Here is a 26,634-nt window from a genome sequence, read left to right on the forward strand (position 1 = left end):
TTTTTGGTCATATTACTCAATAATAATGGATATTCAGCATACAATTTTGAGTGCATTTCACAGATTCTGTCCCAGATTCTTACTGAGACAGGTCAGAAGGAGGCTTTTACCCAGATACTGTTCCATATAGTATTATCTAATGGCTCACCCAGATCTTTTCCCCATCATGCTTTTAAGGTTGTGAGAGATGACAGCATTTGAGAGTTTAATGTTTTGCAGATTAAGGAAATGAGGCCTTTATCTCACAGCTATACAAATACTGCACACTCCATTCAAATAACACTTAGTTTTAAATTTCAGTGAAATACATACAAAACACTAGTTAAGGGGAACTCCCTATATTTCAAGTTAGGAGCAAGAGACTAGACTATGAAACAAATACAGAACTGTTTTGTTTTTTTAATGGGTTAATTTTCATTCTAATCGTCACTACTTTATTGTTGGTTCTTTCTTTTACCTTGCAGTTGCTAAAATATATTCATAACGTGGTGACCAAGATACTGCTAGAATTTCTTGTTTGTGACCTAAAAAATAAGAAGCCATAAGAATCCTTAGTGGTATACAACATACTACTCATATACAAACAGCTATGGCACAATTCTTTGGGATTACCAAAGCATCTGACTGAACAGAACCTTATCTCTTCACCACTGTTGTAAAGGAGGCATTGTACCAGGATGGAAGAAATGGAAGACATGCCTTCCATATCCTCCAGCATAGGAAGTGAAGGAAGGGGCTAGATAGGGATACAAGAGCAGCCTCCCATTCTCTGAATTGCCATGGTGTGCCATATGCACACCGGGGGAGAAAACTTAATTAAGGCCCCTCCTGCCATTTGGAAGGATAAATGCTTAGCCCTGTTTTGTTTTGTTTTACTTTGCTTTGCTCTGTTTGCTATGGTAAGAAACCAATTCTTCAATGTATAAATGAGTTTTTTCAAAGTAAATAACTCTCTCTGAATTAATTCAGAGAAAGATTGATTGCAATCTACCAACTACTTGAAATGGTTTAGTTCCTTTATTTTTTTGCAGAGCATGTTATGGGATCGCTTTCTAAACAGAGACTTCAATTCAGTAATGGTCAACATCCTTCTTTCATTGTCCCCCACTTGAGTACACTGCTCTGTAAATTCAACAGCAAGTTATCTTTAAAAGAAGAGACATGCAGCCCCTCCAGTGATTATTTTGCTTATGAAGCTACAAAACACAATTTGTTGAATCCTAGAGCAATGTTCATACAAGTAACTCTACAGCTTAGGCTAGTTTAGTACCTTAGACTATACAAATTAATTTTTCTACATCAATTGCCTCCTTCTGAGGAGAGACTCAACATTAAATATTATTTTGGTAAATCAGAGAGTTACGCGATCCCAAGAGCATAGCAAGCATAGCAAGACCTAGTGTGGATAGCAGACTAAGCAAAGTGGAACTCCCTGCAGCTTCTTTCATAAAAATAAATTGGAAACTAAATATCGCTGATGCAGGAGGGAGGTAATATAGTCTGGCCTACAGATGCGGCAGAAAGAGGTGGTAATGAGATGGTAGTAAAATGTGCAGTACCACTATAGAGTGTAAGATCTTTGAATACTCTCCTGCACTGTCAATAGAAAACAAGCACAACAGAGAACAGACTGTTATGCTAGCTTTGAACTAGAAGGGAAGGTTTTGTTCTGTTGTCACTTGGTGGAGCATTCACACTGTTGTTGTTTAGTCGTTTAGTCGTGTCCGACTCTTCGTGACCCCATGGACCAGAGCACGCCAGGCACCTCTGTCCTCCACTACCTCCCACAGTTTGGTCAAACTCATGCTGGTAACCTCGAAAACACTATCCAACCATCTCGTCCTCTGTCGCCCCCTTCTCCTTGTGCCCTCCATCTTTCCCAGCATCAGTGTCTTCTCCAGGGAGTCTTCTCTTCTCATGAGGTGGCCAAAGTACTGGAGCCTCAGCTTCACAATCTGTCCTTCCAGTGAGCACTCAGGGCTGATTTCCTTAAGAATGGATGCGTTTGATCTTCTTGCAGTCCATGGGACTCTCAAGAGTCTTCTCCAGCACCATAATTCAAAAGCATCAATTCTTCGGTGATCAGCCTTCTTTATGGTCCAGCTCTCACTTCCATACATCACTACTGGGAAAACCATGGCTTTAACTATACGGACCTTTGTTGTCAAGGTGACGTCTCTACTTCTCAAGATGCTATCTAGGCCTGTCATTGCCCTTCTCCCAAGAAGCAGGCGTCTTTTAATTTCGTGGCTGCTGTCACCATCTGCAGTGATCATGGAGCCCAAGAAAGTAAAATCTCTCACTGCCTCCATTTCTTCCCCTTCTATTTGCCAGGAGGTGATGGGACCAGTGGCCATGATCTTCGTTTTTTTGATGTTGAGCTTCAGACCATATTTTGCGCTCTCCTCTTTCACCCTCATTAAAAGGTTCTTTAATTCCTCCTCACTTTCTGCCATCAAGGTTGTGTCATCTGCATATCTGAGGTTGTTGATATTTCTTCCGGCAATCTTAATTCCAGCTTGGGATTCATCCAGCCCAGCCTTTCGCATGATGTATTCTGCATATAAATTAAATAAGCAGGGAGATAAAATACAGCCTTGCCGTACTCCTTTCCCAATTTTGAACCAATCAGTTGTTCCATATCCAGTTCTAACTGTAGCTTCTTGTCCCACATAGAGATTTCTCAGGAGACAGATGAGGTGATCAGGCACTCCCATTTCTTTAAGAACTTGCCATAGTTTGCTGTGGTCGACACAGTCAAAGGCTTTTGCATAGTCAATGAAGCAGAAGTAGATGTCTTTCTGGAACTCTCTAGCTTTCTCCATAATCCAGCGCATGTTTGCAATTTGGTCTCTGGTTCCTCTGCCTCTTCTAAATCCAGCTTGCACTTCTGGGAGTTCTCGATCCACATACTGCTTAAGCCTGCCTTGTAGAATTTTAAGCATAACCTTGCTAGCGTGTGAAATGAGTGCAATTGTGCGGTAGTTGGAACATTTTTTGGCACTGCCCTTCTTTGGGATTGGGATGTAGACTGATCTTCTCCAATCTTCTGGCCACTGCTGAGTTTTCCAAATTTGCTGGCATATTGAGTGTAGCACCTTAACAGCATCATCTTTTAAAATTTTAAATAGTTCAGCTGGAATACCATCACTTCCACTGGCCTTGTTATTAGCAGTGCTTTCTAAGGCCCATTTGACTTCACTTTCCAGGATGTCTGGCTCAAGGTCAGCAACCACACTACCTGGGGTGCACGAGACATCCATATCTTTCTGGTATAATTCCTCTGTGTATTCTTGCCACCTCTTCTTGATGTCTTCTGCTTCTGTTAGGTCCTTACCACTTTTGTCCTTTATTATGGTAATCTTTGTACGAAATGTTCCTTTCATATCTCCAATTTTCTTGAACAGATCTCTGGTTCTTCCCATTCTGTTGTTTTCCTCTATTTGTTTGCATTGCTCGTTTAAGAAGGCCTTCTTGTCTCTCCTTGCTATTCTTTGGAAATCTGCATTCAATTTCCTGTATCTTTCACTATCTCCCTCGCATTTTGCTTGCCTTCTCTCCCCCGCTATTTGTAAGGCCTCATTGGACAGCCACTTTGCTTTCTTGCATTTCTTTTTCATTGGGATGATTTTCGTTGCTGCCTCCTGTACAATGTTACGAGCCTCCATCCATAGTTCTTCAGGCACTCTGTCCACCAAATCTAAATCCTTAAACCTGTTCCTCACTTCCACTGTGTTCACACTAGTATTCCCTAATTGCTTCCTGAAGTAATACAGTTCATTGTTCCTCTTAGGAATTCTAATTCTGTTGCATGTGTAGGTTAGGCATGGCACATATATTCTTGCCAGCTACTATGTACTAGTCAGCTGTAGCCGGCAAAACATCTTATGTTTTTTATATCAATTGTCATTCTGAGCAGCAAGAAATGGGAACTCCAGCACTATTAAAAGTAGTATATGGCATAAGGGGCAGGGAGGAAGAGCAGAGGGCAGGAAACTGAGAGGCTGCCCAGGGTACAGAAATGATTGCTGATGGAACCTCCTACTACATCCTTTTTAAAGCTATCCCAAACATTCATTTTCTGGAATACAAGGTTTTATTTCATGGCCTATCTGCATTAGGCTTATCGGCTGCACTCCAATACATGCAAACAAGAATAACCTAGGCAATTGTCTAGCTGATTTTGGGTAAGTGGTTTCCTCAGTTTGCTGGGAACACTTGCCACTTTATATTTTAAGGATGTGAAACTCAATGAATCTAAACTGAACTAAACTGCCCAGCATTTTCATAGTGACAAATCAATATTTTTACTTCTTCAGACCCACAGTGCTAGAACAATATGTGGAATATATTGCTATTCTTGCTGTGTCGTTTCACAACTGGAACTTAACATGTCTGTCATATTACTTACAAATAATATATTGTTTAGAGCAGCTCTTTATGCTGTGTAGTTTACTCAAAGTAGTTACTGTCTAGAATTTATGTTTCAGACTAAGACATACCCTGCAGAATGTGAGAACACGATCCAGACTTCAAGTCACAAAGCTGTACTTTGGGGCTTTTGGTACCAACTGTAAGGAAAAAAGACAAAATACATTAAGGAAAAGAGAAACACACTCTGCAACTTAAAATTGCAGCTATAAAAAAGCACACAGAGAAAGTGCTAGTTGTATTGTATTTTATATATCTTTGGGGGGCTTTGAATAAATGTATTAAAAAAGTTACAAATCCCCCAATATTTTTTTTCTAGTAACTGCATTCTGCATCTTCATTCAGCTTATTTACCATAACATTAAAATAAACAGAACAGGGTGAACAGATATTCTTTCATTCTTTATAAATTGACACAAAGTCATGTTTCATAAATGAAGCATTTGGAAGTACAAACAGAAGTCCACTGTGTGCAAATTACAAACTGGACACTGTTAAAAGTATTTATGGCTCTTAAGCCTAAATGCTAACTTGTACCACAGTAATTTGAGCCATCTCTTATCTTGAATATTGTCTCAGTATTCTAACAAGGCAGAATCTGAAATGCTGATCAATTAATAAAAGACCAATTAATACATATTTAGAAGGTACACTGTATTTTTTTAAACAATGAATACAAAAACATACATTTAATTAACAGCACAACTCTAGATGAAATATTCTGTCTTATTAAGGAAATTACTCTGTTTTGGTAAATGTGTTTGATTTATGAAGAGCCTTAAAGAAGATGCTGAAAGAGCTAGAGAATTGGCCAAGGAGAGAGCGCAGGAAGAACAAGCATGCTCTGTCCCCCACTCTGCCTTCACATCATTGGCTGCTTGGCACCTGCCACTTCAAACATGATTCAGATTTTCATTTATAAAGTAATTCACAATATATAGGCATCATGGCAACAACAAAAATATTCTAACAATGCAATCAGTCTGCATGCTTACTCAGAAAAAGTCCTGCTGCACCTACTGAAACTTTTATCCTAGTATGTGTATTTTAGCCTTAATGTAGGGGCTGCAGATTTCAATCGCTGCAAAATAGTAGGCAAATAAAAGACTGCAGCACAATTCTTTGCAAATTATTCAGAGGTAAGCCCCACAGCTTTAAATAGGATTGCAGTCATAGCCTTTTACCTACCCTGCCCCAAAAAGGTAATTTTAAAAAGCAAGGTTAAAATGTTCTCACTAATCCAGGTTAATCCTTACTGAAAGACACCAAAGTGATTTGTCATCTGGCTGGTGCATTTTATTAGATAAGATTTAATGCATATTAGAGGATATTTCACAATGTCTCTTTAATAATGTTTAGGTGTTTTTTATTGTTTGTTTTTTATTACTTTGGTCACAAATTGCTTAGGGATATTTTTAGTAGCAAGAGATGCGCCAATTGGAAAAAAAACACCCAACCCAAAAACCTCCACCCAACCCATTTTTCATATTCATCTAAACCTGTTTCCTAAAATTAACTGGAAGCACAAACATCTAGATAAAAGTAAAGGGACCCCTGATCATTAGGTCCAGTCGTGACCGACTCTGGGGTTGCGGCGCTCATCTTGCTTTATTGGCTGAGGGAGCCTGCATACAGCTTCTGGGTCATGTGGCCAGCACAACTAAGCCACTTCTGGCGAACCAGAGCAGTGCACGGAAACACCGTTTACCTTTCGGCCGGAGCGGTACCTATTTATTTACTTGCACTTTGATGTGCTTTTGAACTGCTAGGTTGGCAGGAGCAGGGACCGAGCAACGGGAGCTCACCCCGTTGTGGGGATTCGAACCGCCAACCTTCTGATCGGCAAGTCCTAGGCTCTGTGGTTTAACCCACAGCACCACCCGCGTCCCTAAGTTAACCCTAAAATTAACTGGAAGCACAAACAATTAGGGGCCAACAAATTCACAACTATCTCTTGGTAAGAAGAAACTGAAATTAACTGTAAGCCAAAAGCATTTGCTTCTAGGCTCACAGCTGACCTTTTATGTGAACACAAACCTGCAATTAAGCAATGCTTGGTAGCAACTGGAGACATATGATGACTGTACACTGTTTCCGCAAAATGAAACACATCTGCTGGCTGTCAATTGAAAGACAATAAGTTTATTTAATTTGAATGTCCTGATCCAAACATAAAAATAAGATTTTAAAATCTTATGATTTTATGAAATATATTGTGAAATATGGCATCAAAACCCCATCCTGCGAATTCCTTCAAATTGTACCCAGGCACACACTTACATTTGCAAGATGGGACCCTAACCAAAATTGATATTTCTGCCAAAATGATTAGTTTAAACCTGCTAACTATGACAATGTAAAAAACAACAACATAGTAGTACGTACTGGGGTATCAAGAAACAGCAGAGAAAATTTCAATGAGAGTGGCTTGTATTAATACATTCACCACCTGCCATGAATAAAGAGAACAGCAGTAAAACGAACAACAAAGAAAACTATCATTTGAATATTATCCAAGGCAGGTAAAGATGAAACTGGGTTGAAAAGAGGTTCGTAGGCACCTTGAAAGCTCTGTGGAAAGCCTACACACAGCACTTTGCAAGCATTAATAATCACCTTATTGCTGGGGCTTGAAACACCCTGTGCACAGTGCTATGTAAAAAATGTGTCACCTGATGTCATTGTGACATCATGTGGTGACAGGTAGGTGGCTTGTATAACTGTAATCCAAATCTAACTCAGTTTCATTATGCAAATGTTATTAGCATGGCGGCAGAAATGCAGATTAGGAAGAATACATCATGAAAATCACACGATATGGAGCTGTTCGCCCAAACTGCAAAAACCTTTGATGATGCCATAGACTTCCTTTGTTTAAATTGTCCATGACTTTGTCTACTGTCTGCCTCTATTAGTGAGTCAACTGACTTACTTACTCTAAAAGTGATCTTACCAGCTAGATTTGCATGCTTAGTTTCCCCAACTATGGGTCCCTGCTTGCCAGACACAGATTCTGGATCAAATCCTGGTACCATAAGACTTGATCCTGCTGCAAATAATATATAGGCAGCCTTGCAGAAGTCGAGTAAACACCTGTAATTACTGTTTTTATAATGTATTCTAGAATTTAAGCTTCCCATTAAACCCAAACACATTTCCGCTTTCAAAACACTAGATACTTCCCATGATTTAACCCAACAATTAAAGATATGACTTACTTGTAATGTGTTTGTGTCCCATATTTTCAGGGTTTTATCAAATGAACTTGACGTAAACATGCCAGTATCATGAGGGTACCACTGAACTGTTTCTACACTGAATTTATGAACATTAGGATGACTTCTACAATGTAATAACAGAAGGACAAAGGTTACAACCGGCAGGTGTTTGCCCTAACTATGTGCTTAAGCCTTTGTGGCTTAAGAAGCAAAACTCTGAAAGACCGGGGTGGGGGGTGGGGAGTCTACGGTTTCTTCATTTAAAGTTTTCTTCTCTACATTTATGATGTGGCAACCCTCCTCTGAATGTTAGTTCAAATTATATTTGTACAAGCGGGGATGGAAGAAATTGGATTATAAATATGGAATATAATATCAAAAGGAACTGCATGTGCAAAAAAAGGAAAAAGGGAGAGAAGCTCTATTTTGCAAAAGGTTTATGATGGAAACTGACTTTATTATTTATGAAGTGAACTGAATAATGCTAAGAGGACTTGGAATTTAATTTAATTGGAAGTATAATTGCTCATATATCTTCAGTTGGAAGGAAGGATGAAAGGAGTCTGTGAACTGCCAAGGTTCTTTACTGAGTCATCTGCAGTTTGACAGACTGCTCTTCTTCCAAGGCTGACAGGAATAATAATAATAATAATAATAATAATAATAATAATAATAATAATAATTCTGGGCGGCTTCCAAAAAAATATTTAAAAACTGTAATACATGGAGACAACAGGTAATATTTACTGGGACAGAGTGACTTTTGCAGCTGTTGTTAAAGTTGCAAAACAATGAAGCACAGGACGGAGCAATGGAGAAATTTCTGGAACAACAATGGGATATCAGCTCTGCCCAAAGCATGATGGGTAACAGCAACAACCGAGGGAAAGAAAGACATAACATCTTACAAGGAGAGGAAGAAACACCATGGACAGAGTAACTGCCATACACAGGAGGAGGAAGGATATAGTTTGAGTTCCTCACTTGTAGTTTTATAAATCATTTAATATGTTAACACAAATAGAGGTTACGAATATTGCAGTTGTTGTATGAGGGATTATTATTATGACCGGAATGTAATTGAAATCAATAAGCTTTTGAAACGCAGAAATAAAGAAAACCATCAAATCTAGCACACCGGGGGGGGGGCACTTTATCTAAATTATATAATTCAGTATTTGAACGGTTGGTATTAATAATTGTATTATAAATAAGGTACTGTTATAATGAGACTAATATTGGACTGTAATTGAAAATAATAAAAAATCATTATTAAAAAAAGAAGCAGATCTCTGCAGGTAGTGGCTAGGGCACTAACAGCACTAAAGTTCCTTTAATGATTCAAACAGGGGAGAAGGTCTAGCACAGCTCAGGTAACAACCTTCCCAGCCAAGCAGTCTACATCTACTCAGAGATTAGGCCAAGTATACAGACACACATGGACAATTTCATGGGGTCACCTGTCCTTTGTGGGAGTGGCTTGCCATGCTAGATATGAGGAAGCAGAGGGTTCCACGCCATCTCTCTTTAACTTCTAGAAAAAGCTTTACAGTGGTACCTCGGGTTAAGAACTTAATTCGTTCTGGAGGTCCGTTCTTAACCTGAAACTGTTCTTAACCTGAAGCACCACTTTAGCTAATGGGGCCTCCTGCTGCCGCTGCGCCACCGCCGCACAATTTCTGTTCTCATCCTGAAGCAAAGTTCTTAACCTGAGGTAATATTTCAGGGTTAGCGGAGTCTGTAACCTGAAGCGTATGTAACACGAGGTACCACTGTACTACCACTGCAAATGGCAGTCATGTTCCTCACTGCGTATGGCCCAAAGGAAAGAATGCTACATCATGGCATAGTTTTGTTCCCAGGGGCCTTCTTGGTAAAAGAAAAGTAAGGATGGCTGCCACAACTTATAAAACTATACATGTCTACCCAGAAATAAGTCAATTTGAGTTCAGTGTTGATTAATGCCAGTTAAGTGGGTACAGGATTCCAGTTTAATTTGTGGTAAAATGTTTTTCCAAAATTTTCAGGAATGGAAGAGGATCTTCTTGGAAGCAACAGCATGAAGGAAGTATATAAAGAGATACTAGTGTTATAATACAACCATTGAAAAACAGTAAAACAGTGTAATATACACAGAGACACAGTATACAAGACAGCAGAACAGATAAAAACAGGAAATCAATAATAATAGGCTCCAATAACAGAGTTCAAGAAAACCTTGGTGAAAAGATTTGTGTTTATCAGATGTCTGAAGCAACAGATGGATCATGTTTCATGTATGGTAGAGGGAATGGCATTCTACAGGGCAGGAACAATGGCAGTAAATGCCCATTTTGGAGCCACAGTTCTGCGTATTCTATATGTTAAAGTGTTGCAAGTAAAATTTCTCCAGATCTAAGTGATCTTACAGGTCTATACAGAGACAGGCGTCTTTCAGATAACCTGGCGTCAGGTTGTTCAGGACTTTATAAGTCGTCAACATGACCCTGAACAAGGTCCAGGAGCTAATAAGCATCCAGTGCAAAGCTGCAATATGTACCAAGGTTCTCCACCCAACAATTTGGCCACAATAAAATCGATGTCTCAATATTTTATTACACCATCTAATGATACTCTGTTATTGGATTACCGGCATAACAATGCAAATTTCACCTACTCCAGACTTTATTTCTTCTTTTGTTTCCCCTTATGGTAATAACAGCCATACAGGTAGATCTCATCTTATGCATGGGTTATGTTCCTGGCTATCGGGACATATATGCAAAATCACATGAAACCAAAACAACCCCTGGAATGATCCTGCATGACTATCCCTTCCTGTCCGAAGCTGGCACTTAGCGGCCTTTTTAAGCCGCCTGACTTGCCTACTGTGCTCTGGGAAGATAGCACAAAGTCTCCCATGAGATCTGTCCCTATTATTTATTGGTAATTTGCATAAAGCTGTGATTGTGTAAGTAAAATAAGTGTTGTGGGAAGGAGGAGTGGTAGTAATTTCTGCCTTCTGAGTAGAAAAAAGGAGGAAGAACCCAGACACTGAGGTCCAGCACCGAGGGCCTTCTGGCGGTTCCCTCACTGCGAGAAGCCAAGTTACAGAGAACCAGGCAGAGGGCCTTCTCGGTAGTGACGCCCTCCCTGTGGAATGCCCTCCCACCAGATGTCAAAGAGAACAACAACTACCAGACTTTTAGAAGACATCTGAAGGCAGCCCTGTTTAGGGAAGCTTTTAATGTTTGATGTATCACAGTATTTTAATTTTTTTTGGAAGCTGCCCAGAGTGGCTGGGGAAGCCCAGCCAGATGGGCGGGGTATTATTATTATTATTATTTACCATGCAGACAACACTAGCTAGCAGTACATTGTAAACATACAGTATAATGCCAATAAAAGGTATATTTATAAGGATTCCATTTGTAAAGAGTACATACCTTCCCACAGAACAAACAGCTTTGCAGGTATAGCATGGTTTTTGGCTAAGGTTTTCAAGATCATACAATACAATAACACCATCAGTGCCACCAGAAAGCATGCTGTAAGAAAACAAATTACAACTAACTTAGACACATTAGACTCGGGGGGCTGTGTGTGTTAAACTCCCAAAAGGTAAGTCCAAAATTAAGGCTGTATTGTGAATCTGAACATTTTCCTGGAAATTTCTCAGCTGTAGTAAATCAAGTGGAATCCAATTTGATGTGTATGACTCAAAACTTTTTAAACAGCCATGTCATCTATGTGACCCATAAAATTATCAATAGTAAAACATATTTAGGTAAGAATTCAAGCAGGAACAAGCCACAGCAACCTGCAGGCTTATGTGCTTCTTTTCCTGTGCATCCAGAAAGAGTTCAGAAGCTATTGCTTACACACTTTTTGAAACTCAGTCTTGTCATGTTGAGTGGACAAACCAACAGTTGTTAACATTAACTACAGTTTGTTTCAAACAAGCCAACTTCAAATGATAGTTATTAAAGTTACTAAAGCTGGCTTAAACCAAACCATAGTTTGAGGTCTGGACTACATACCATGCTGTGATAAATCAGAGGCTTCCAAACTCCTTGTCCCAGTTGTGCAGGAGAGGAAAGAGGATAGCACATTAGTCTTGAGGGTCGCAAAGAACTATTTCGTCAAAAAAATAGTAATTAGCCATTGTAGTTCAAAAGCTTTCTTTAGAAAGTAATTTTATTGGGCTACTAATACATGTTTTAAGACAAGTGGCCACTTTTGTCCTCCTGAGGTTTCCACTACTTCAGGAGTCATTTGCCAGGGATCACATGCCCGTGGTGAGTGGGGCGCGTGTTACATCAAGTGGTAGACCGAGAAAAGATCTCAAAAAGCTTGCTGAAAGAAGGTGGCTTTCAATAGGCCCTAATAAGATGACAGAGACGGTGCCTGTCTAACATTCAAGGGAGGGAATTCCAAAGAGTAGGTGCCACCACACTAAAGGCCCACTTCCTACATTGCAAGGGACAGACCTGCTGATAAGATGGCATCTACAGGAGTTCCCTACCTGCAGTGATGCAGTGATTGATTGAGTACATAAAGAGTGAGATGTTTTATGTGTCCTGGTCCAAAGATGTATAGGGCTTTATACACAACCATCACCCTGAACTTAGCTTGGTATTTGACAGCTGACTGGGGATGGGGGGTGGAATCATCACCATCATTTGTACCCTGCCCATCTGACTGCATTGCCCCATAGAACTGTACACTTGGAAGGGAGCACAAGGGTCATCTAGTCCAACCCCCTGCATTGCAGGAATCTTTTGCTCAACCTAGGGCTTGAATCCCTGATTAAGAGTCTCATGTGCTACCAACTGAGCTATCCCTGGGGATGCAAAGCGGGATGAGGCTCTAGGATCTCCTGGATGGAAATAATGAGCTGTTCCCTTACCAACTAGGGCTCCTCCTCCTTGGCTTAGGTCTTGGGGAAGACAAACATTCCATGGTGTTTGATTCCTGATTGCTGTGGTTGTGTGGGTAGGGATCTACTCATGGTGTTTGCAGCATGGGTTCAAGTCCTGGGAGTTCTCTCTCTTTTGCATCTTGAATTCCTGCTGCCTGTTTTCCAATCTCCTACCATATTGTGCAATAAGCCACTGGAAAGTGCTGCTGCTGGCATGTGCAATTGGCTCCTCTGGTTGGATGTCCTGGATTCTTCTTAGCTGCTTGGCAGAACAGTCTTTCTGCACAACCACCACCCTGGGTGGTTGTCAAATCTTGGGTCTCAAGAGGGTCTCTTGTAGTGTTAAGGTATCTTACCTAAGGAACTATGAGGCTGCTGTTGAATGGGCAATCAACCTTTCCCTTTGTGTGATGTGCTTGTTAGCACCAGAACAGGATTCAATGTTGAGTCTGTAAAGATGTGTGGGGACTGGCAGTAGTAAGGCTGTTCCTGCCCTTGCCATTGGGACATGTGGAGTAGGCATGCCATGGTGTGCACAGAGTAGCAAAGAGAACGTGACCCAAAACCAGAACTATACTAATTTTTGATGAGCCAGAACATAATTTTGTTGCCTGAAAGAATCTGTCAAACCTGAACTGAACAGAAAGGTAGCTATGTGTGTCAGGTTACTAGTTCACAATCATACTCCAGCCAAACAACAAAACACCTGATGTGATTCATTAGTAGCACCAGAACTAGAATGCGCACATACAATAAAACCAACAGCTGGAAGGATTTGTATATTTTGGATCTATACAGATTTCTATAGGTCTTCAGGGCCCATGGAGGAGCACAGTGCAGCAGCCTACTAGCCTAGTAAAGGCACTGGGAATTGGGGAGATGAGTGAGTGGGCCTCCTAGGCCCAGGATATCTGAAGGAATCTTCAGCCCAGACACTGGGGAGTATGGTGTTTGTGTGGGGAAGGATCATTGGAGATGGTATTCCTTTCTGGACTGGTTCTGAGGTTTTCTGCTTCCCGGGGGCTTAAAAGTATGTTGAACACTTTTTATGTTAATGCCCAGTGGTTACCCTATCATGCAGCTCTTATGGTATGAATTGGGCTAGGATAGTACAGTAGTACCTCAGGTTACATAAGCTTCAGGTTATATACGCTTCAGGTTACAGACTCCGCTAACCCAGAAATAGTACCTCGGGTGAAGAACATTGCTTCAGGATGAGAACAGAAAATGGGCTCTGGCGGCGCGGCAGCAGCAGGAGGCCCCATTAGCTAAAGTGGTGCTTCAGGTTAAGAACAGTTTCAGGTTAAGAATGGACCTCAGGAACAAATTAAGTACTTAACCCGAGGTACCACTGTACTTAGTGGGAAGGGAATGTTACTTTTAAGTTTGAATCTGCCCATTTTGACTAGTATTGTATCTATTCATTATGTTACCAATTTTATTAAACAAAAATTTTTCAGAAATTGATTTTTTTCTTTGGAAAAAAATATCAATGGGAAATTTTCAATTATTTTATTGAATATATTTTAAAATATGTTTTATACAATACATTCTACAATAAAACATATAGTAATATCATGTACATACTATCGACTTTCCACAGGTTCAATATCCAAGGTGTTAATACCACTTCCATGGATTCTTTCTATATCTTTATCCTTGTTTAACTCCAGGCTCAGCACCCTTAACAAGAACAACAACAAAGTCATTAAGAAATGTAATATATGACACAACTTCAACCTATTCAAAAATTGTCAGTATCAGGCACTTCAAGCTGATACATCAAATTCACCATTCACTGCTTAAGTGGACTCACAAATCAGTTTCAGAAAACTGATCTTCTGCATGTTGGTGGAATATGTTTAGGATACATTTATATTTACATCAAACAATAAAAATGCTAAATGTATCAACAGGCATATAATGCTAGAAAGAAAGTCCATAAAACAACAAATCTTCAGTTGTATATATTATAGATATCCAATTTGCACTCACTTGAAAGAGTGACATATCTGAATCCTATGCATATTTACTTGAAAGTAGGTCCCAGTGGGTTCAGTAGGTTTTACTCCCAGTAAGTGTGTATTAGATTGTGGCCTCTGAAACTTAAACTGCATGGTAGATTCTAATAATAAATTTAGGACATCTAGTGGACAAAATGATTTGAGTAACAAATGAAACTTCTGTCATCAGTGAACTAGTACTTCAAGTTCCAAAAAACTGTAATCATCCCTGAACTGGGGTTCATTAAGGTTGTCTTAATTGCCACACATTCAAAACTGAATGAAGTATCATTGCAATCTTATTCAAGTGTATGGAAAAGCAAGCCATATTAACTATGGGACACACATCTGAATGAACAATTATAGGATTAGACAGCAAAATACGTCACTAATTTGACAACATTCTGGTTACTAGAATGGCATGCAGTACTTCTTCTTATAGTTTAAAGTATGCATTGTATTACGGACCCGGAAATGAATGGAGTTCAGATGCTTTAAAACAGGTATGGCAAACCTTTGGCTCTCCAAATGTTGCTTAACTGCAACTCCCATCATCCCTGGCTGTTGGCCCTGCTTCTGATGGACCAAAGTTTCCCTATACCTCCCTGACTACTGATAACATAGTTTAAAAAGTTAGAAAACCTACTTGTTAGAATATTCTAGAAAGAACTTGAGAATTGGTCTTGAACAGGTTGCTAGGCAGGGTGGATAAAAAAAACAGATTTAAAAACAAACCAAAACAAAAACAGATTTTTTTGATTTAAATTGGATTTTTTTTTGAATTAAATTGGATTTTTAAAATAAAATGCTTTTGGAGGAAAAATCTTTCTAAAGATAGTTTTCTATTTAAGTTACATTATAGTCCAAAGGCTATTCATCAGGAAATAAGGATTTGTTTTAAGTTTTTCATGTGTGCTAAAACTTAGTCTGTTTTTTAAAAAAATCATTTAACCACATCAGTTAACAAACATGGATACCTATGCTATAATGTTATTGTTTTAGTTAAATGAATTGTTTAAATTGTTATTAAGGAAATTATTATTTTTCTCCTTCCAATAAAGCAGAGCAGAAAAGTTGTCCAAATATAAATAATAATTTCATAATTATCTGTTTATGTATTTGTAATAGAATAACCAAATCAGTAATTTTTGATATAATTGTAAAAACTACTCTGAAAATTTCTTATTCCAAAAACGAAACCTTCATCTGGTTGGAAATATTAAGATTATACCAGCAAGAATGAGTCTTTCTGTAAAAAAATGATTTAAATCAAATCTTACTGACTAGTGATTTAAATCATTTGATTTAAATCAAATCCACCCTGTTGCTAGGCAACAGAAAAATCTCCCCAGCAACAGGTGCCTTTTTAAAGAGCATGTGCTCAATAAAGCTCAGTAAGTAAATGCACAGAAGTGTAAATGAGTCAGCAATTGAGTCTCAGAGCTGGATGGCTAGAGGAGAATGAATTATGTTGTTTTATTTGAACCAGTGTAAATTTTTGTAAATAATAAAGATTTTATGTAAAAAGAAACTCTGCTGCAAGCCTGAATAAGAATACAACCCAATAAGAATACAACTCAATCCATACACGCATCAACAAGGTTATGGGCCGAGATCCGAATGTTCCGGAACTAACAGTTCCAGAACCGGATGTTGCAGAACCAGATATCTCAGTACTGGATGTTCCAGATAATCCAGTGAGCACTGAACATAATGTTTTGGAACACCCTAAGATAGGAATTTTGTGTTTCAGGTTCTACATTAACATCAGTTTCTCTATCCTGGAAAGTTTCTTCACTCATTGTTCTTTGTCTCGTAACCTCTTTTGAATTTTCAGTTTGTCTCTGTGTCTCACTTTGATAATCTCTGACTTGAAGGAAGACACACTTCAGAAGTATTTTGTCTACCTTGTGCTTGCTCATGAAAAATGACATATCGACTATTACACTTTTGCTTTTAAGAGATTCGTCTATACCCTTTTGTTTGAGAATCATAACCAAGAAATTAACACACTAACTCCCTTGAAGAGAGTTTCCTGCGTGTATCAGCTTGAACATGCACAAAACATTTACATCCAAACACACGCAAATGCCCTAACTTGGGTTTTACATCATAAGGAGTAGTGTTAGCTACAGAGGTATACAGTCTATTTGGAATGTAGTTTGCTGTAACCAATGATTCTGCTCAGAAAACCTCTGAACAGTTCTCCTTTTAATTGTGCTCTAAGCATTTCTTGGTGGAAGCGCCAAGTCTCTGTGCCCCTGTCAACCCTTTCCAGCTCAGAGCCAGGTGTACATAAGCTACATTGCAACTCGGCCCCCTCCATCTACAGTTAAACAATTTACAATCAGAAGAACAGGGTGAGTCCTAAAAATATGTATCTCAGGTGTCAAAGACCAGTATGAAGTGGTGGGTCTTCAGCATATGTCAGAAGATATACACTGAATGTGCCACATGCACCTCTTTGGGGAGCGAATTCCACATTTGAGGGGCTGTCACAGAAAGCCAGTCAGTGTAATGTGATCCCCTGCAGTGGTGCAAGGGTAGGACTCAGGGCCAGGGTCCCACTTCACAAAAGAAACAGGTGGTTCCTCAAATACAGAAGAGCTGGTTTAGAGCACTTTGAAGTAAGTGAAGCAATACACATTGCCATCTAAAGAGAGGGCTCACCTTTAGTCCAGAGTTCACCCAACTGCACCACTGCTCCCTTTTCTATGTATGCACATACTCTGAACACCTGCGAAGGAACTTGTCCAGAGAGAGTCTTGCTCTGCTGGGATGCAAACCCAGGCACAAATCACAATACCACACAGCTCCTGAATGAGATCTGGCCAGCTAAGTGACACATTACCATGATTCCCCAGATGTCTGTGACATCAGGAATTGCTTTATGAATTACTAGGGTTCAAACACTGTAATTAGCCCTGCCTGTACTTTTCTGCACTTCATTTTCCTTCTACCTCACCGTTTACAACCCCCCTCCCTGTAAACCACGCGCATGTATGTATGTGTGTGTATAAAATAACTCAGGATAACATCTCATGTATCTGATGACACGGACCACAGTCCACGAAAGCTTTTGCCGCCATAAATGTCTTAGCCACCAATGCACCCCAAGACTCTCTGCAGCTCTCGGTGCCATAAGAACCACTCAGCCAGAAAGAGCTGCCAGGCGAGGCCAGAGCACAACTCCGGCCTGCCCTAAGACTTGCTTTACCTCCTGGTAGACTCAGCCCGGCGAAGCCTCAGCGGGTCTTCCAAGCCTGCTTGGCGGGCAGAAATAAAGCCCAACATGACGAAATGTGATAAGCCGCAGCCACGGCACCGCCATGTTGGGGGAGCGATCTAGCGCTCATTGGCTCCGAGTGAGAGCCCCTCAGCCAATGCTGGGGCTTGTTGTTTAAGACGTCGTCTCCCGTCGCCAGTGCTGAACGGGAACAACACAGCGCCCATGCGCGGAGTTTCGGAGGCGGGTCAGCGCCGGGTCCGGGCGCGCGCACTCCACACCCCTAGTCAGCGTCGGGCTTAGCTTGAGCTGCGTCAACGGCGGGAAGCGGACGTGACATTCAAACGGTTTCTCGACGGTTCGAGGCTCTCGACCGTCACGTGTTTGAATCCTGTCAGTGTGGGAACAGAACTCGAGAGAACCGCGCATGCGCCTTATTCTTCCACAGGCATGAGCGGCGTCTGGCGGCTCTTGCGCTCGCTGAAGCTCCGGGTTTTCGGGCCAGCGAAAGAGTATGTCGGCGCAGACCCCCAGGGCAACAAGTACTACCGTGTCCCGAAGCACGAAACCTGGGCAGGTGAGGGGAGGGAAGGAGGCGGGGCGAGCCGGTCTGAAGGTCAAACCCGGGTTATGTTTACGAGCCGCGCGCTCTCCTCAGAAACCAGCCCGAAGGTTTTTGCGTATCCAAAGTTCCCTCTGGCCGAGCTGGAATAACGGCCGCCCTCTCGGTCGCTCACACGCTCCCTGGAGCCTGGCGGGAGTTGAGAGCCCCGCGTCGTCTGAAGGGCCACAGGTTCCCTACTCCTGCCTTTTGCTTCCATTTAGTGGGCAGAATCCTCTCTTCAAAAGCCACCTCAGTTGGGCTTTCTCCCAAGGAATGGTGTATAGTATTATTAATCTGTATATGATGGAAGCTGCCCAGAGTGGGTGGGGCGACCCAGATGGGCAGGGCACAAAAGAATAAATTTATTATTGTTGTTACTATTAAGGCTCTGAAGACCATTGAGAGCTAACTTATTACATACTTCAGGATCCTCTGCAAATTTTTAGGGATCTCTGGGCTTGCTGGCAGTGATGCAGGCAGCTGGATTGGACTGTCACTTTATAAATTAATATTTAATATTTTGTTGAGAGCCATCCAGAGTGGCTGGGGAAATGGGCGGGGTATAAATAATAAATTATTATTAATTCTTATTATTTCCCACAGTGCCCCAGAGCGATACTTGGTTGGAATTGTGGGGAATTAAAAAGGTAGTTTTACATTCAGCTGTCTGATGCTGTACCAGATCTCCAAGGCAGGCATCGCCAGCTAGCCTCTGGGACATTGACAGCTGCTCAAGGATGCCAACTGCTGACACAAACTCTGTGAATAACCAAAGCCCGAGCCATGTCCACTCAACACTTAAATAGTATTCTATTAAATGGGACTTAGTTAAGTGAGGCTAGGGTTACAGCCTAAGGATTGCACGCTTACCTGGAAGAAAGTCTAATCAAACCCTGCAAGTTTTATTCTGATTAAAAATGCCCAAGGATCGGGCTGTATGTCTGATAGATCTCAGTGGAACTTACTTTTGAGTAAACATGCATTATATTGCACAGGGCTTTATTTTGACCAAAGCACATGCACATTTTATCTCCTTCACTGTTTAGGCATGGTCCAAAGTCACTTTGGGGCCCATATATATAATTTCTGCCTTAGTACTGTACAGTGTTCCCAAGTTTTTGATACTTGGCTTACTCTGTGTGTGTTAGATTTCAAATAAGAGGTATGCTGCAGTCTTGCCCTACTGAAGGAACATTCCAGTTTTTTTAAAACAGCATAAATTATACCAGCTTTCCTCAAGATGGTGTAAAGTTACACCAGATCCAATCCCATTCTGGAGCAAGCCTACTAGTGACTGAGTTGGCCTAAGCCCATCAGAGGGAAACAAACAGACTTACACCACCCTTTATGTTGATATAAGTTCCACTGGATTGCTAGGTTACATGACTGAGCAGGACAAAGATAAAATCCAGCTCTGTAACTGGTTTATATATATATATTTTAAAAAATTGGAAGATTTTGGAAGTTCCACATAGAGCATATTGAAGTAATCCATTCTTGAAGTAACCAATGCATGAATTACTGTGGCCAAACTCACTCAGTCCAGGAACAGTTGTAGCTGTTGTACTAGTCACAGCTGATACTAGGTGTTTCTAGCCACAGAAGCTAGCTGGGCCTCCAGTGAAAACACTGGATCTAGAAACACCCACAGACTGCTCACTTTCCTCTTTAGGGAAGGAGCACCCCATCCAGAACAAGAAATTGAAGATTTTCTCAGGCACTGGAACCACTCGACCACAGTGTCTGTCTTGCCAGGATTCAAGCTCAGCTATTTTACCTCATCCATTTTACCATGTATCTGGTAGACTGCACTAATTTCATTAAGATATTAACCAAGTTATTCTGTAAGTGAAACTTAGGTTTGTATCCAACATTAGTTCTACTTAGTTGAATACAACCCTTTGTATTTACATTTTAAAAATCTATTTTTATCTACCGTGACCCTAGTATAGTTAAAATAAAATTCTTTATGCTGTTAATTTTTCTAGTTGCGAAGAGAGCTATGCTCTCTGATCAGAAAGTAGCTTTACTGGAAGGTTACATTTGAGCTAAAGTTTCAATCAGTAATTTACAGATTGGGATTTGGAGAGAGACAGTTTTAGTACAGAAGCTGCCACTTGCCAGCCCATTGTTAGATTTCTTTATGTATCTTGAATGATGAGGCTCTTTTTCCATGAAGTCGTCTAGAAATAAATGATTAATAATCATATTTTAGAAATTAGCACTGAAATTCTAGATCTTTGTATGTCTATGATATTTTGAGTTTACACTTGAAAATATGAAGTATATTGTGCACATGGGCACAAGAACAGGGGCTTTTCTGCAAAGGCCACCCAATTATGGAATTTAATTGTCAGCCATATCAGGCCAGCTTCATCTCTTGTGTCTTTTGAACAGGCCTGAAAGATTCATTTCATTCTTTTGTCTTTTAATATAGGATGATGGTTACCAGATTGTAGTTTTCAATGTGCCACTTTTTTCTTATGCTGTTTTTATATTTTTAGAGATCATTGGATATTTTAAATGTATTAAATGTGTTGTGTTTGTATGTTTGGTTGTAAACTGCTTTGAGAGATAGTCTTGCCTGAAAAGCAGAATAGAAGGGTTTAATTTAAATAAATATTATACTGATATACCGCTTGGGTTGCTGTGCTTTACTGCAGCTTCCTATTGAGTTTACACTTAGTTGGAGACCTGAATGTCTGCGTGAAAGGACCCTACATAGGATTGTAACTTGTCTCAGCATTACCTGTTCCCAACTATGTCTGTATGACTGCATATTCTCAGAATTTTTAGCACGTTAAACTTGTTAAAAGATTAGTTTGACAGTGATTAAATAATACAATTCCATCATACTTGTCCCGAGAGAAACATCCAGGCTAAGTCATTTACTCTGAGATGACTTCTGAGTTGCCACTCTTGAAACTGGATGAGCTGGAAGGTGGGATTGGACACTTAAGCAACCATGATTGATGACTCATTTTTAGTATCTCAGTCAAGTATTTCACTAAAAAGGGTAGATTTATCTGTGTAATACATTTATTTTTTTACTGTATAACACTGTCAGGGCTTCACCATAGCTTTGCTACATGATGAATTGCCCTTGCTATACCAGCCTATATTGATTTTCAAGCTATTCATATCTCAGTAATTACAAAACAAGTTCCTTGTACAGTTTATGCATTTTATTACAACATGCATTCAGTGTGAAATAACTCTTCCTATTTGGTAATATGAATACAAAAATGGTTTGTAATAGTAATAATGAAAAATTATGCTGCAGCATAAAACATGCTAGCACATATCCTCTAATGCATATTGTAAATATGTTTTTAAAACTTTTTTAAAAAGTTTTGAGATAGGTAGTACAATATTAATCAATAAAACACATATTCAGTATGGCAGCTTTAAGAGAATGAAAGTGGTGAAGGGGAATCATCACTGGTTTGCAACAAATCTCATTTCATTGTCATCCTTTGAACAAAGAATCAGTGCAAGTTTATATATGAATACCATCACTTGGTTAAACAAGATTGAGCAGGATTTTTCTAAATAAGTTATTAGCTGGAACCATTCTTCGAGTTCTTCATTTGAAATGTCAAGTTTCAAATAATATAAATGTTCCCAACCTTTAAACACCATTGTTTGTTTTTCTGACTGCCTAGAACAACCTATATCCAGATTATGTTTTTGGCGGCTGCAAACAAGACACCTAAAAAGGTTCTTGCGCTTATAAACTGAAGTTGGCCAATGAAGAGCAACCAAGCAGGAATAATAATAATAATAAATAGACATTTGTATACCACCCTTCATCCGTAGATCTCAGGGTGGTTCACAACATAATATTACAATATAAAAATGGCAAAAATATGACAGCGTATGGTCTTAAATGAGTTAATTTGGAAGATGCTTATTCTCACCATCATAAATATGTACTAAGATCACAAAACTTCAAATATTTGGAACCTCAGTTTGTATCCATTTGCTAAGAGTCAGGCTCACCTTATACAAAGATGAGGATGCTCAAGTTTCAGGTTCTCACACTTCCCTCTCTCCTTCTTTCTGTGACGTGCATTTTAATCTTGACTGAACTATCCTGACTGACAAAGAGAAACGTCATTTGGTCTACTTCATAACATTTTTTATTATCTCTTTCACGGTGACACAATTAGTTTTTTAAAAATATGATTCAAGGAATTAAATAAGATATAATATGAACCCTTAGCTTAAACGATTTTGTGGCTTATTGGGCCAGCTAAACAAAGCTTAGCTTGCAGCTATATTTATTTGAACAGAAAAAAGCAAAGTAGTATTAATCATTTTGAAAGTTTTGAAAGTTACCTAAAGACACATGGGGTTGCTTGGAATATAAAGGTTACTTAAGATCAGAGGCAAGTTTATTAGTAACAAATAATCATGTTAGTTACAAACATGCACATCTAGCTATTGTTTGGTACTCTGTGGATACACCCAAACAAAGGTAATTATTTTATATTTACATTTGTTTAATTTGAGCCCCTGCACTCTCTACTAGGATGTTTTGTTGCCCTGGGTATGGTTTGTCATAAAAGAGTAGGATTTTAAAGCAAAGATAAGTAATAAATCAGTAGTTTCATTGAGATGATCAAAGTACTTTTTTTTGTTTCTGTTTTTAAACTTCACCTTAGTTTCTGAGGCCAGGTGGGTAAATCAAAGGCTGAAGCAAGTTAAGTTGGTGTTAGCACATGATGAGTAACTGTGACCAAGTATAGAGTCATCCAGTTTGTCAGTTATAGTGCACCCTGGGACCAGTTTCAAAGATTCATTCTCCAACAGGATGTAGTCTTTTTATGGAGCAATGCCGGCTTCATTTTGTTGTGGGTAGAAGGAAAAGGTAGGGTAGTCTCCTGACTTAAAAATGTGACATAGGTCATCATCCCAGCAAATGCAACAGGAATTTCTGTTCACCTCTTCCCCCAATGTGTTCCCCAAAGAGACTGCAGAGGGCTGTGAGACCTGCTGACACAGATTTAGGGGAGCATCACAGATGTTGCAGGAGAAGGAGATGAAGCGGAAATTCTATTGTACAAGCAGAAGTCAATTATGCAACTAGAATTAGTTATTTAGCCATTATCTTCTGTTTTTTATATATCATATTTTCATGCTCTTGAAACATACAGCAGAAATGGCATGTTGCATACCAATTCTGAGTTTCTTTGTTTCCAGTCTTCATCTTTGGAAAAAATGGTAATTGAACCAGCAGAGGGAGTACTAAACCCTTAGAACTAAAGGTTTTGCTTTAGTCCTAGTTGGTTTCCTTTTGAATATCCTTATGAAAAATACAGTAATGTTGTATGAATCTAATCAATGCCTTAATCACTTTGGGCAATATTTTTGAAGCTGGGTTCTGAGCAGAAGGGGTTGTCCCTAATTGCCCATGTCATACTGATAATGGCATATAAACAACGAAGTTAAAAGTTTTCTAGAGTACAGTTGTGATACTGTAATAGAAGAGGAAGATGAAATGACAGGAGGACTGTACAGGTTGTCTTTTTTCTATGTGCTGATAGGGTCCTAAGAACTGATGCACCATCTGTCATGATTTTTTGCTTTCACTACAGAATCTATTTGGAGTAATTAGAGTTGTTATCTGAATAAGCAGCTACTTGGCTAGATTAAGGAAGGCAGGGTCTGTTTATAAAAGCGTCAACTACTTGTTGGCAATTTTTAAGCTATAAGGGTAGATGTTTTTACAAAACTATCAATTCTTAGTACATTCATTGTCTAGTCGCTGATAAAACTGATTTTTCTCGTTTCCTGTCTTTCATCCCATTGTTTCTTTTCATTCTTTTCATTCTTTTTAAATGATGCTGTAGATTTATATTAATGTATACATTGTATGCAGTATTGATTAGATACTTTGTACCTCAGAATGGGGGGACAACAATGACACACAGATACTGTATACAATTTGTATAAATACTACAGTGGCATGGTTTGTGGGAAACTACTGTATTCTTTGATAAAACACAAACTTGTAGAATTTAAGTGTGGCCAGACGGCGGCAGCATTGATTCAAAAAGCTTTAGATTGATGGCTTGTCTGTGCACTCTTATTTCCTCTTGGCAAACAATATTGAGAGATAGGCCATATCTCCTGCCCTGTTCCATTTTAAAGAGAGATGCTCTAGATTTGGAACAGTACAAATACTTATTTCTTTATGAATCACTTCCCATAAAATATCTCAAAGTGATTTTACATTAAGAACAGCAACAATTTAAAGTGTCACATCATAATCACAATAACAGTGTCGAATCATAGAATTGTAGAGTTGGAAAGTACCATGAGGATCATCTAGCTCAACCCCCTGCAGTGCAGGAATCTTGCCCAAGTATACAGAATTGCATCAAGGAATAGAAACAGTCAAACTACAAAACACAAGAGAGTGGTAATAATACCAGTATTATCCTTGTGACAAATTGGCTAAAACACTAACACAATAAAGTAAAAATTTGAATAATGAATCATGATAGAGTGATGTTCATAAGGTCATTATAGCAATGCCTTATTCTTCAAGGGGCATGTGTTTCTGTAATTTGTACTTCCTTTATCCTCTTGTCTCATGGCATTTCTTTTTTATTTTAAATAATTTGATCATAAATTTAGATTTCACTTACAGATCCAAACACTACTACCATTTTCCCATTGCAAATAGAAAAATAAGAATTTTGTTTTAGCAGAAATGTGCATTGGCAGAGTACTAAAATTGTACTCCTGTTGACCACCATCTAGTATTTGTGGACAGATAATGTGCTATATCTAAATGTTTTTTTTAAAAAAAATGTTCCATGAGGGTGTGTTTTTTGGAAAAGAACAGTAAAATAGGTATCTTTCTGTAGCAAGACTTCCCCTCCCTTCAGCCTGACTTCCATTGTTAGGGAAAAAATAGCACCGTAGTCATAGCAGCTATTAAAATTCAAAATTGGAAACAAAAATTGCCTCACATCATTCTCATAGAAATGCATATAGAGCCTTAAAAATAGCTCTTTAAGAGTATGAGCTGCCACCACTCATTTTGATATACTGTTAACATTGATGCCTAACAAATTTTGATAACTTGTTCCTGGATCAAAACAAGCTGGCTGTTTTGTTAGATTCTATTTCATGAAAATATTTCTTGTATTTTAACTTCAGTATATATGATCACTCTATTATTTTTAAAAATATTTTTACTTTAAGTTGACCTCTTGTAGAGCCACACATCTGCTCTATGCTGTTGTCATCCCCCCCCCCATCATAGGCAAATCTGTGCTAATAGTGGCTAAATTAGTGTAATATAATACTTTGACTTCATGAGAACTCTTCACTGGGCAGCTTTTAATAGTCCAGTAAAAATCTGATGTTTCATCTGCAGTATAAAGAATGGTCAAAAGTCAGTTTTTCCTGTGATGGGACTCTGCCTTCAAAGAACCTGGGGGTCAGCTTCTGATTACATAGTATTGTAAAAATGCTGATTAAATGTATTCATAGGATCATCTCAGTTCCTAACAGTGCAAATAAAATTCATAAATTATTTTTAAGTCAGTGGTGGTATGCAATAATCTTGTTTTACAAGTTAACTCTTTTTACATTTTGTCCTTTTCTATAATCTGCCTCTGGGTTCTGAAACTTCAGATCCCTTTATTATCTGTTTTGTGGTACAATAAACAATCTAATATTGTTGTTGTGTTTTGCTGTCATAACTCTCCTTTATCTAGTTCAGTTTTATTTTAAAAAATTGTACACTGCTTAGTTTCCAAAACCTAGCGACATCATTTTAAAGTGTGGAGGAGAAAGAGGGATTTAAACCTTGATTTTAAGTTTTTGCCCAAGTAATTTCATTAGTCCAGTAGAATGCATATTTAGCTCTTGAAAACAGTATTGCACCTCTTTAATGAAATACACCTAGCATTCTGGAATGTTATTGTAATATGGTTACCCATTCAAGTTAATATTAAGATCCTAAATTGGTAATTTAAAAAAGTTTTCCTCAGGAAAATAATTTCCTGATGTTATTTTGATGACTCCTACATTTTTATTTTTAAGTAAGGAGGTGGGATGTTGCTGGGCCTCCAACTCCTTCATCACCCCAGACCAAAGGCCATGTTGGCTGAAGTCTATTGAAGTTGGAATCCAGCATCAGCTGGAGAGCCAGTTCTCCATCCCTATTTCGAAGCCCACTTTAAGAATACTGGCCACAATTTTTAATATATGAAGAAGCAGGCGCAGGAATT

At 39.1% G+C, this 26,634-nt stretch overlaps 2 protein-coding genes across 9 annotated transcripts in view; one reads left to right on the top strand and one right to left on the bottom strand.

Moving 5' to 3' along the window:
• The window catches only part of ERCC8 (ERCC excision repair 8, CSA ubiquitin ligase complex subunit), a 39,777-nt gene extending 21,794 nt beyond the window's left edge, over positions 1-17,983 (bottom strand). For 2 of the 8 annotated variants that reach the window (XM_053408121.1, XM_053408124.1), the window contains exons 1-7: positions 17,770-17,983; positions 14,137-14,232; positions 11,075-11,176; positions 7,650-7,773; positions 6,469-6,550; positions 4,503-4,571; positions 458-524 (exon numbers count right to left, since the gene is read on the bottom strand). In XM_053408121.1, coding sequence (XP_053264096.1) covers positions 458-524; positions 4,503-4,571; positions 6,469-6,550; positions 7,650-7,773; positions 11,075-11,176; positions 14,137-14,232; positions 17,770-17,846 — 617 coding nt within the window. In that variant the 5' untranslated portion in view covers positions 17,847-17,983. Of the gene's footprint in view, positions 1-457; positions 525-4,502; positions 4,572-6,468; positions 6,551-7,649; positions 7,774-11,074; positions 11,177-14,136; positions 14,233-15,198; positions 15,248-17,769 lie in introns of those variants that run through there. The other 6 variants (XM_053408120.1, XM_053408127.1, XM_053408128.1 and 3 more) reach the window with 6 other exon arrangements.
• Positions 17,984-18,081: 98 nt separating this feature from the next.
• Positions 18,082-26,634, top strand: part of NDUFAF2 (NADH:ubiquinone oxidoreductase complex assembly factor 2) — a 42,981-nt gene continuing 34,428 nt past the window's right edge. Inside the window, exon 1 of the mRNA XM_053408134.1 lies at positions 18,082-18,355. Coding sequence (XP_053264109.1) covers positions 18,229-18,355 — 127 coding nt within the window. The 5' untranslated portion in view covers positions 18,082-18,228. The remainder of the gene's footprint in view (positions 18,356-26,634) is intronic.

This window comes from Podarcis raffonei, chromosome 11, assembly GCF_027172205.1.
Source record: "Podarcis raffonei isolate rPodRaf1 chromosome 11, rPodRaf1.pri, whole genome shotgun sequence".
In the NCBI taxonomy this organism is placed as follows: domain Eukaryota; kingdom Metazoa; phylum Chordata; class Lepidosauria; order Squamata; family Lacertidae; genus Podarcis; species Podarcis raffonei.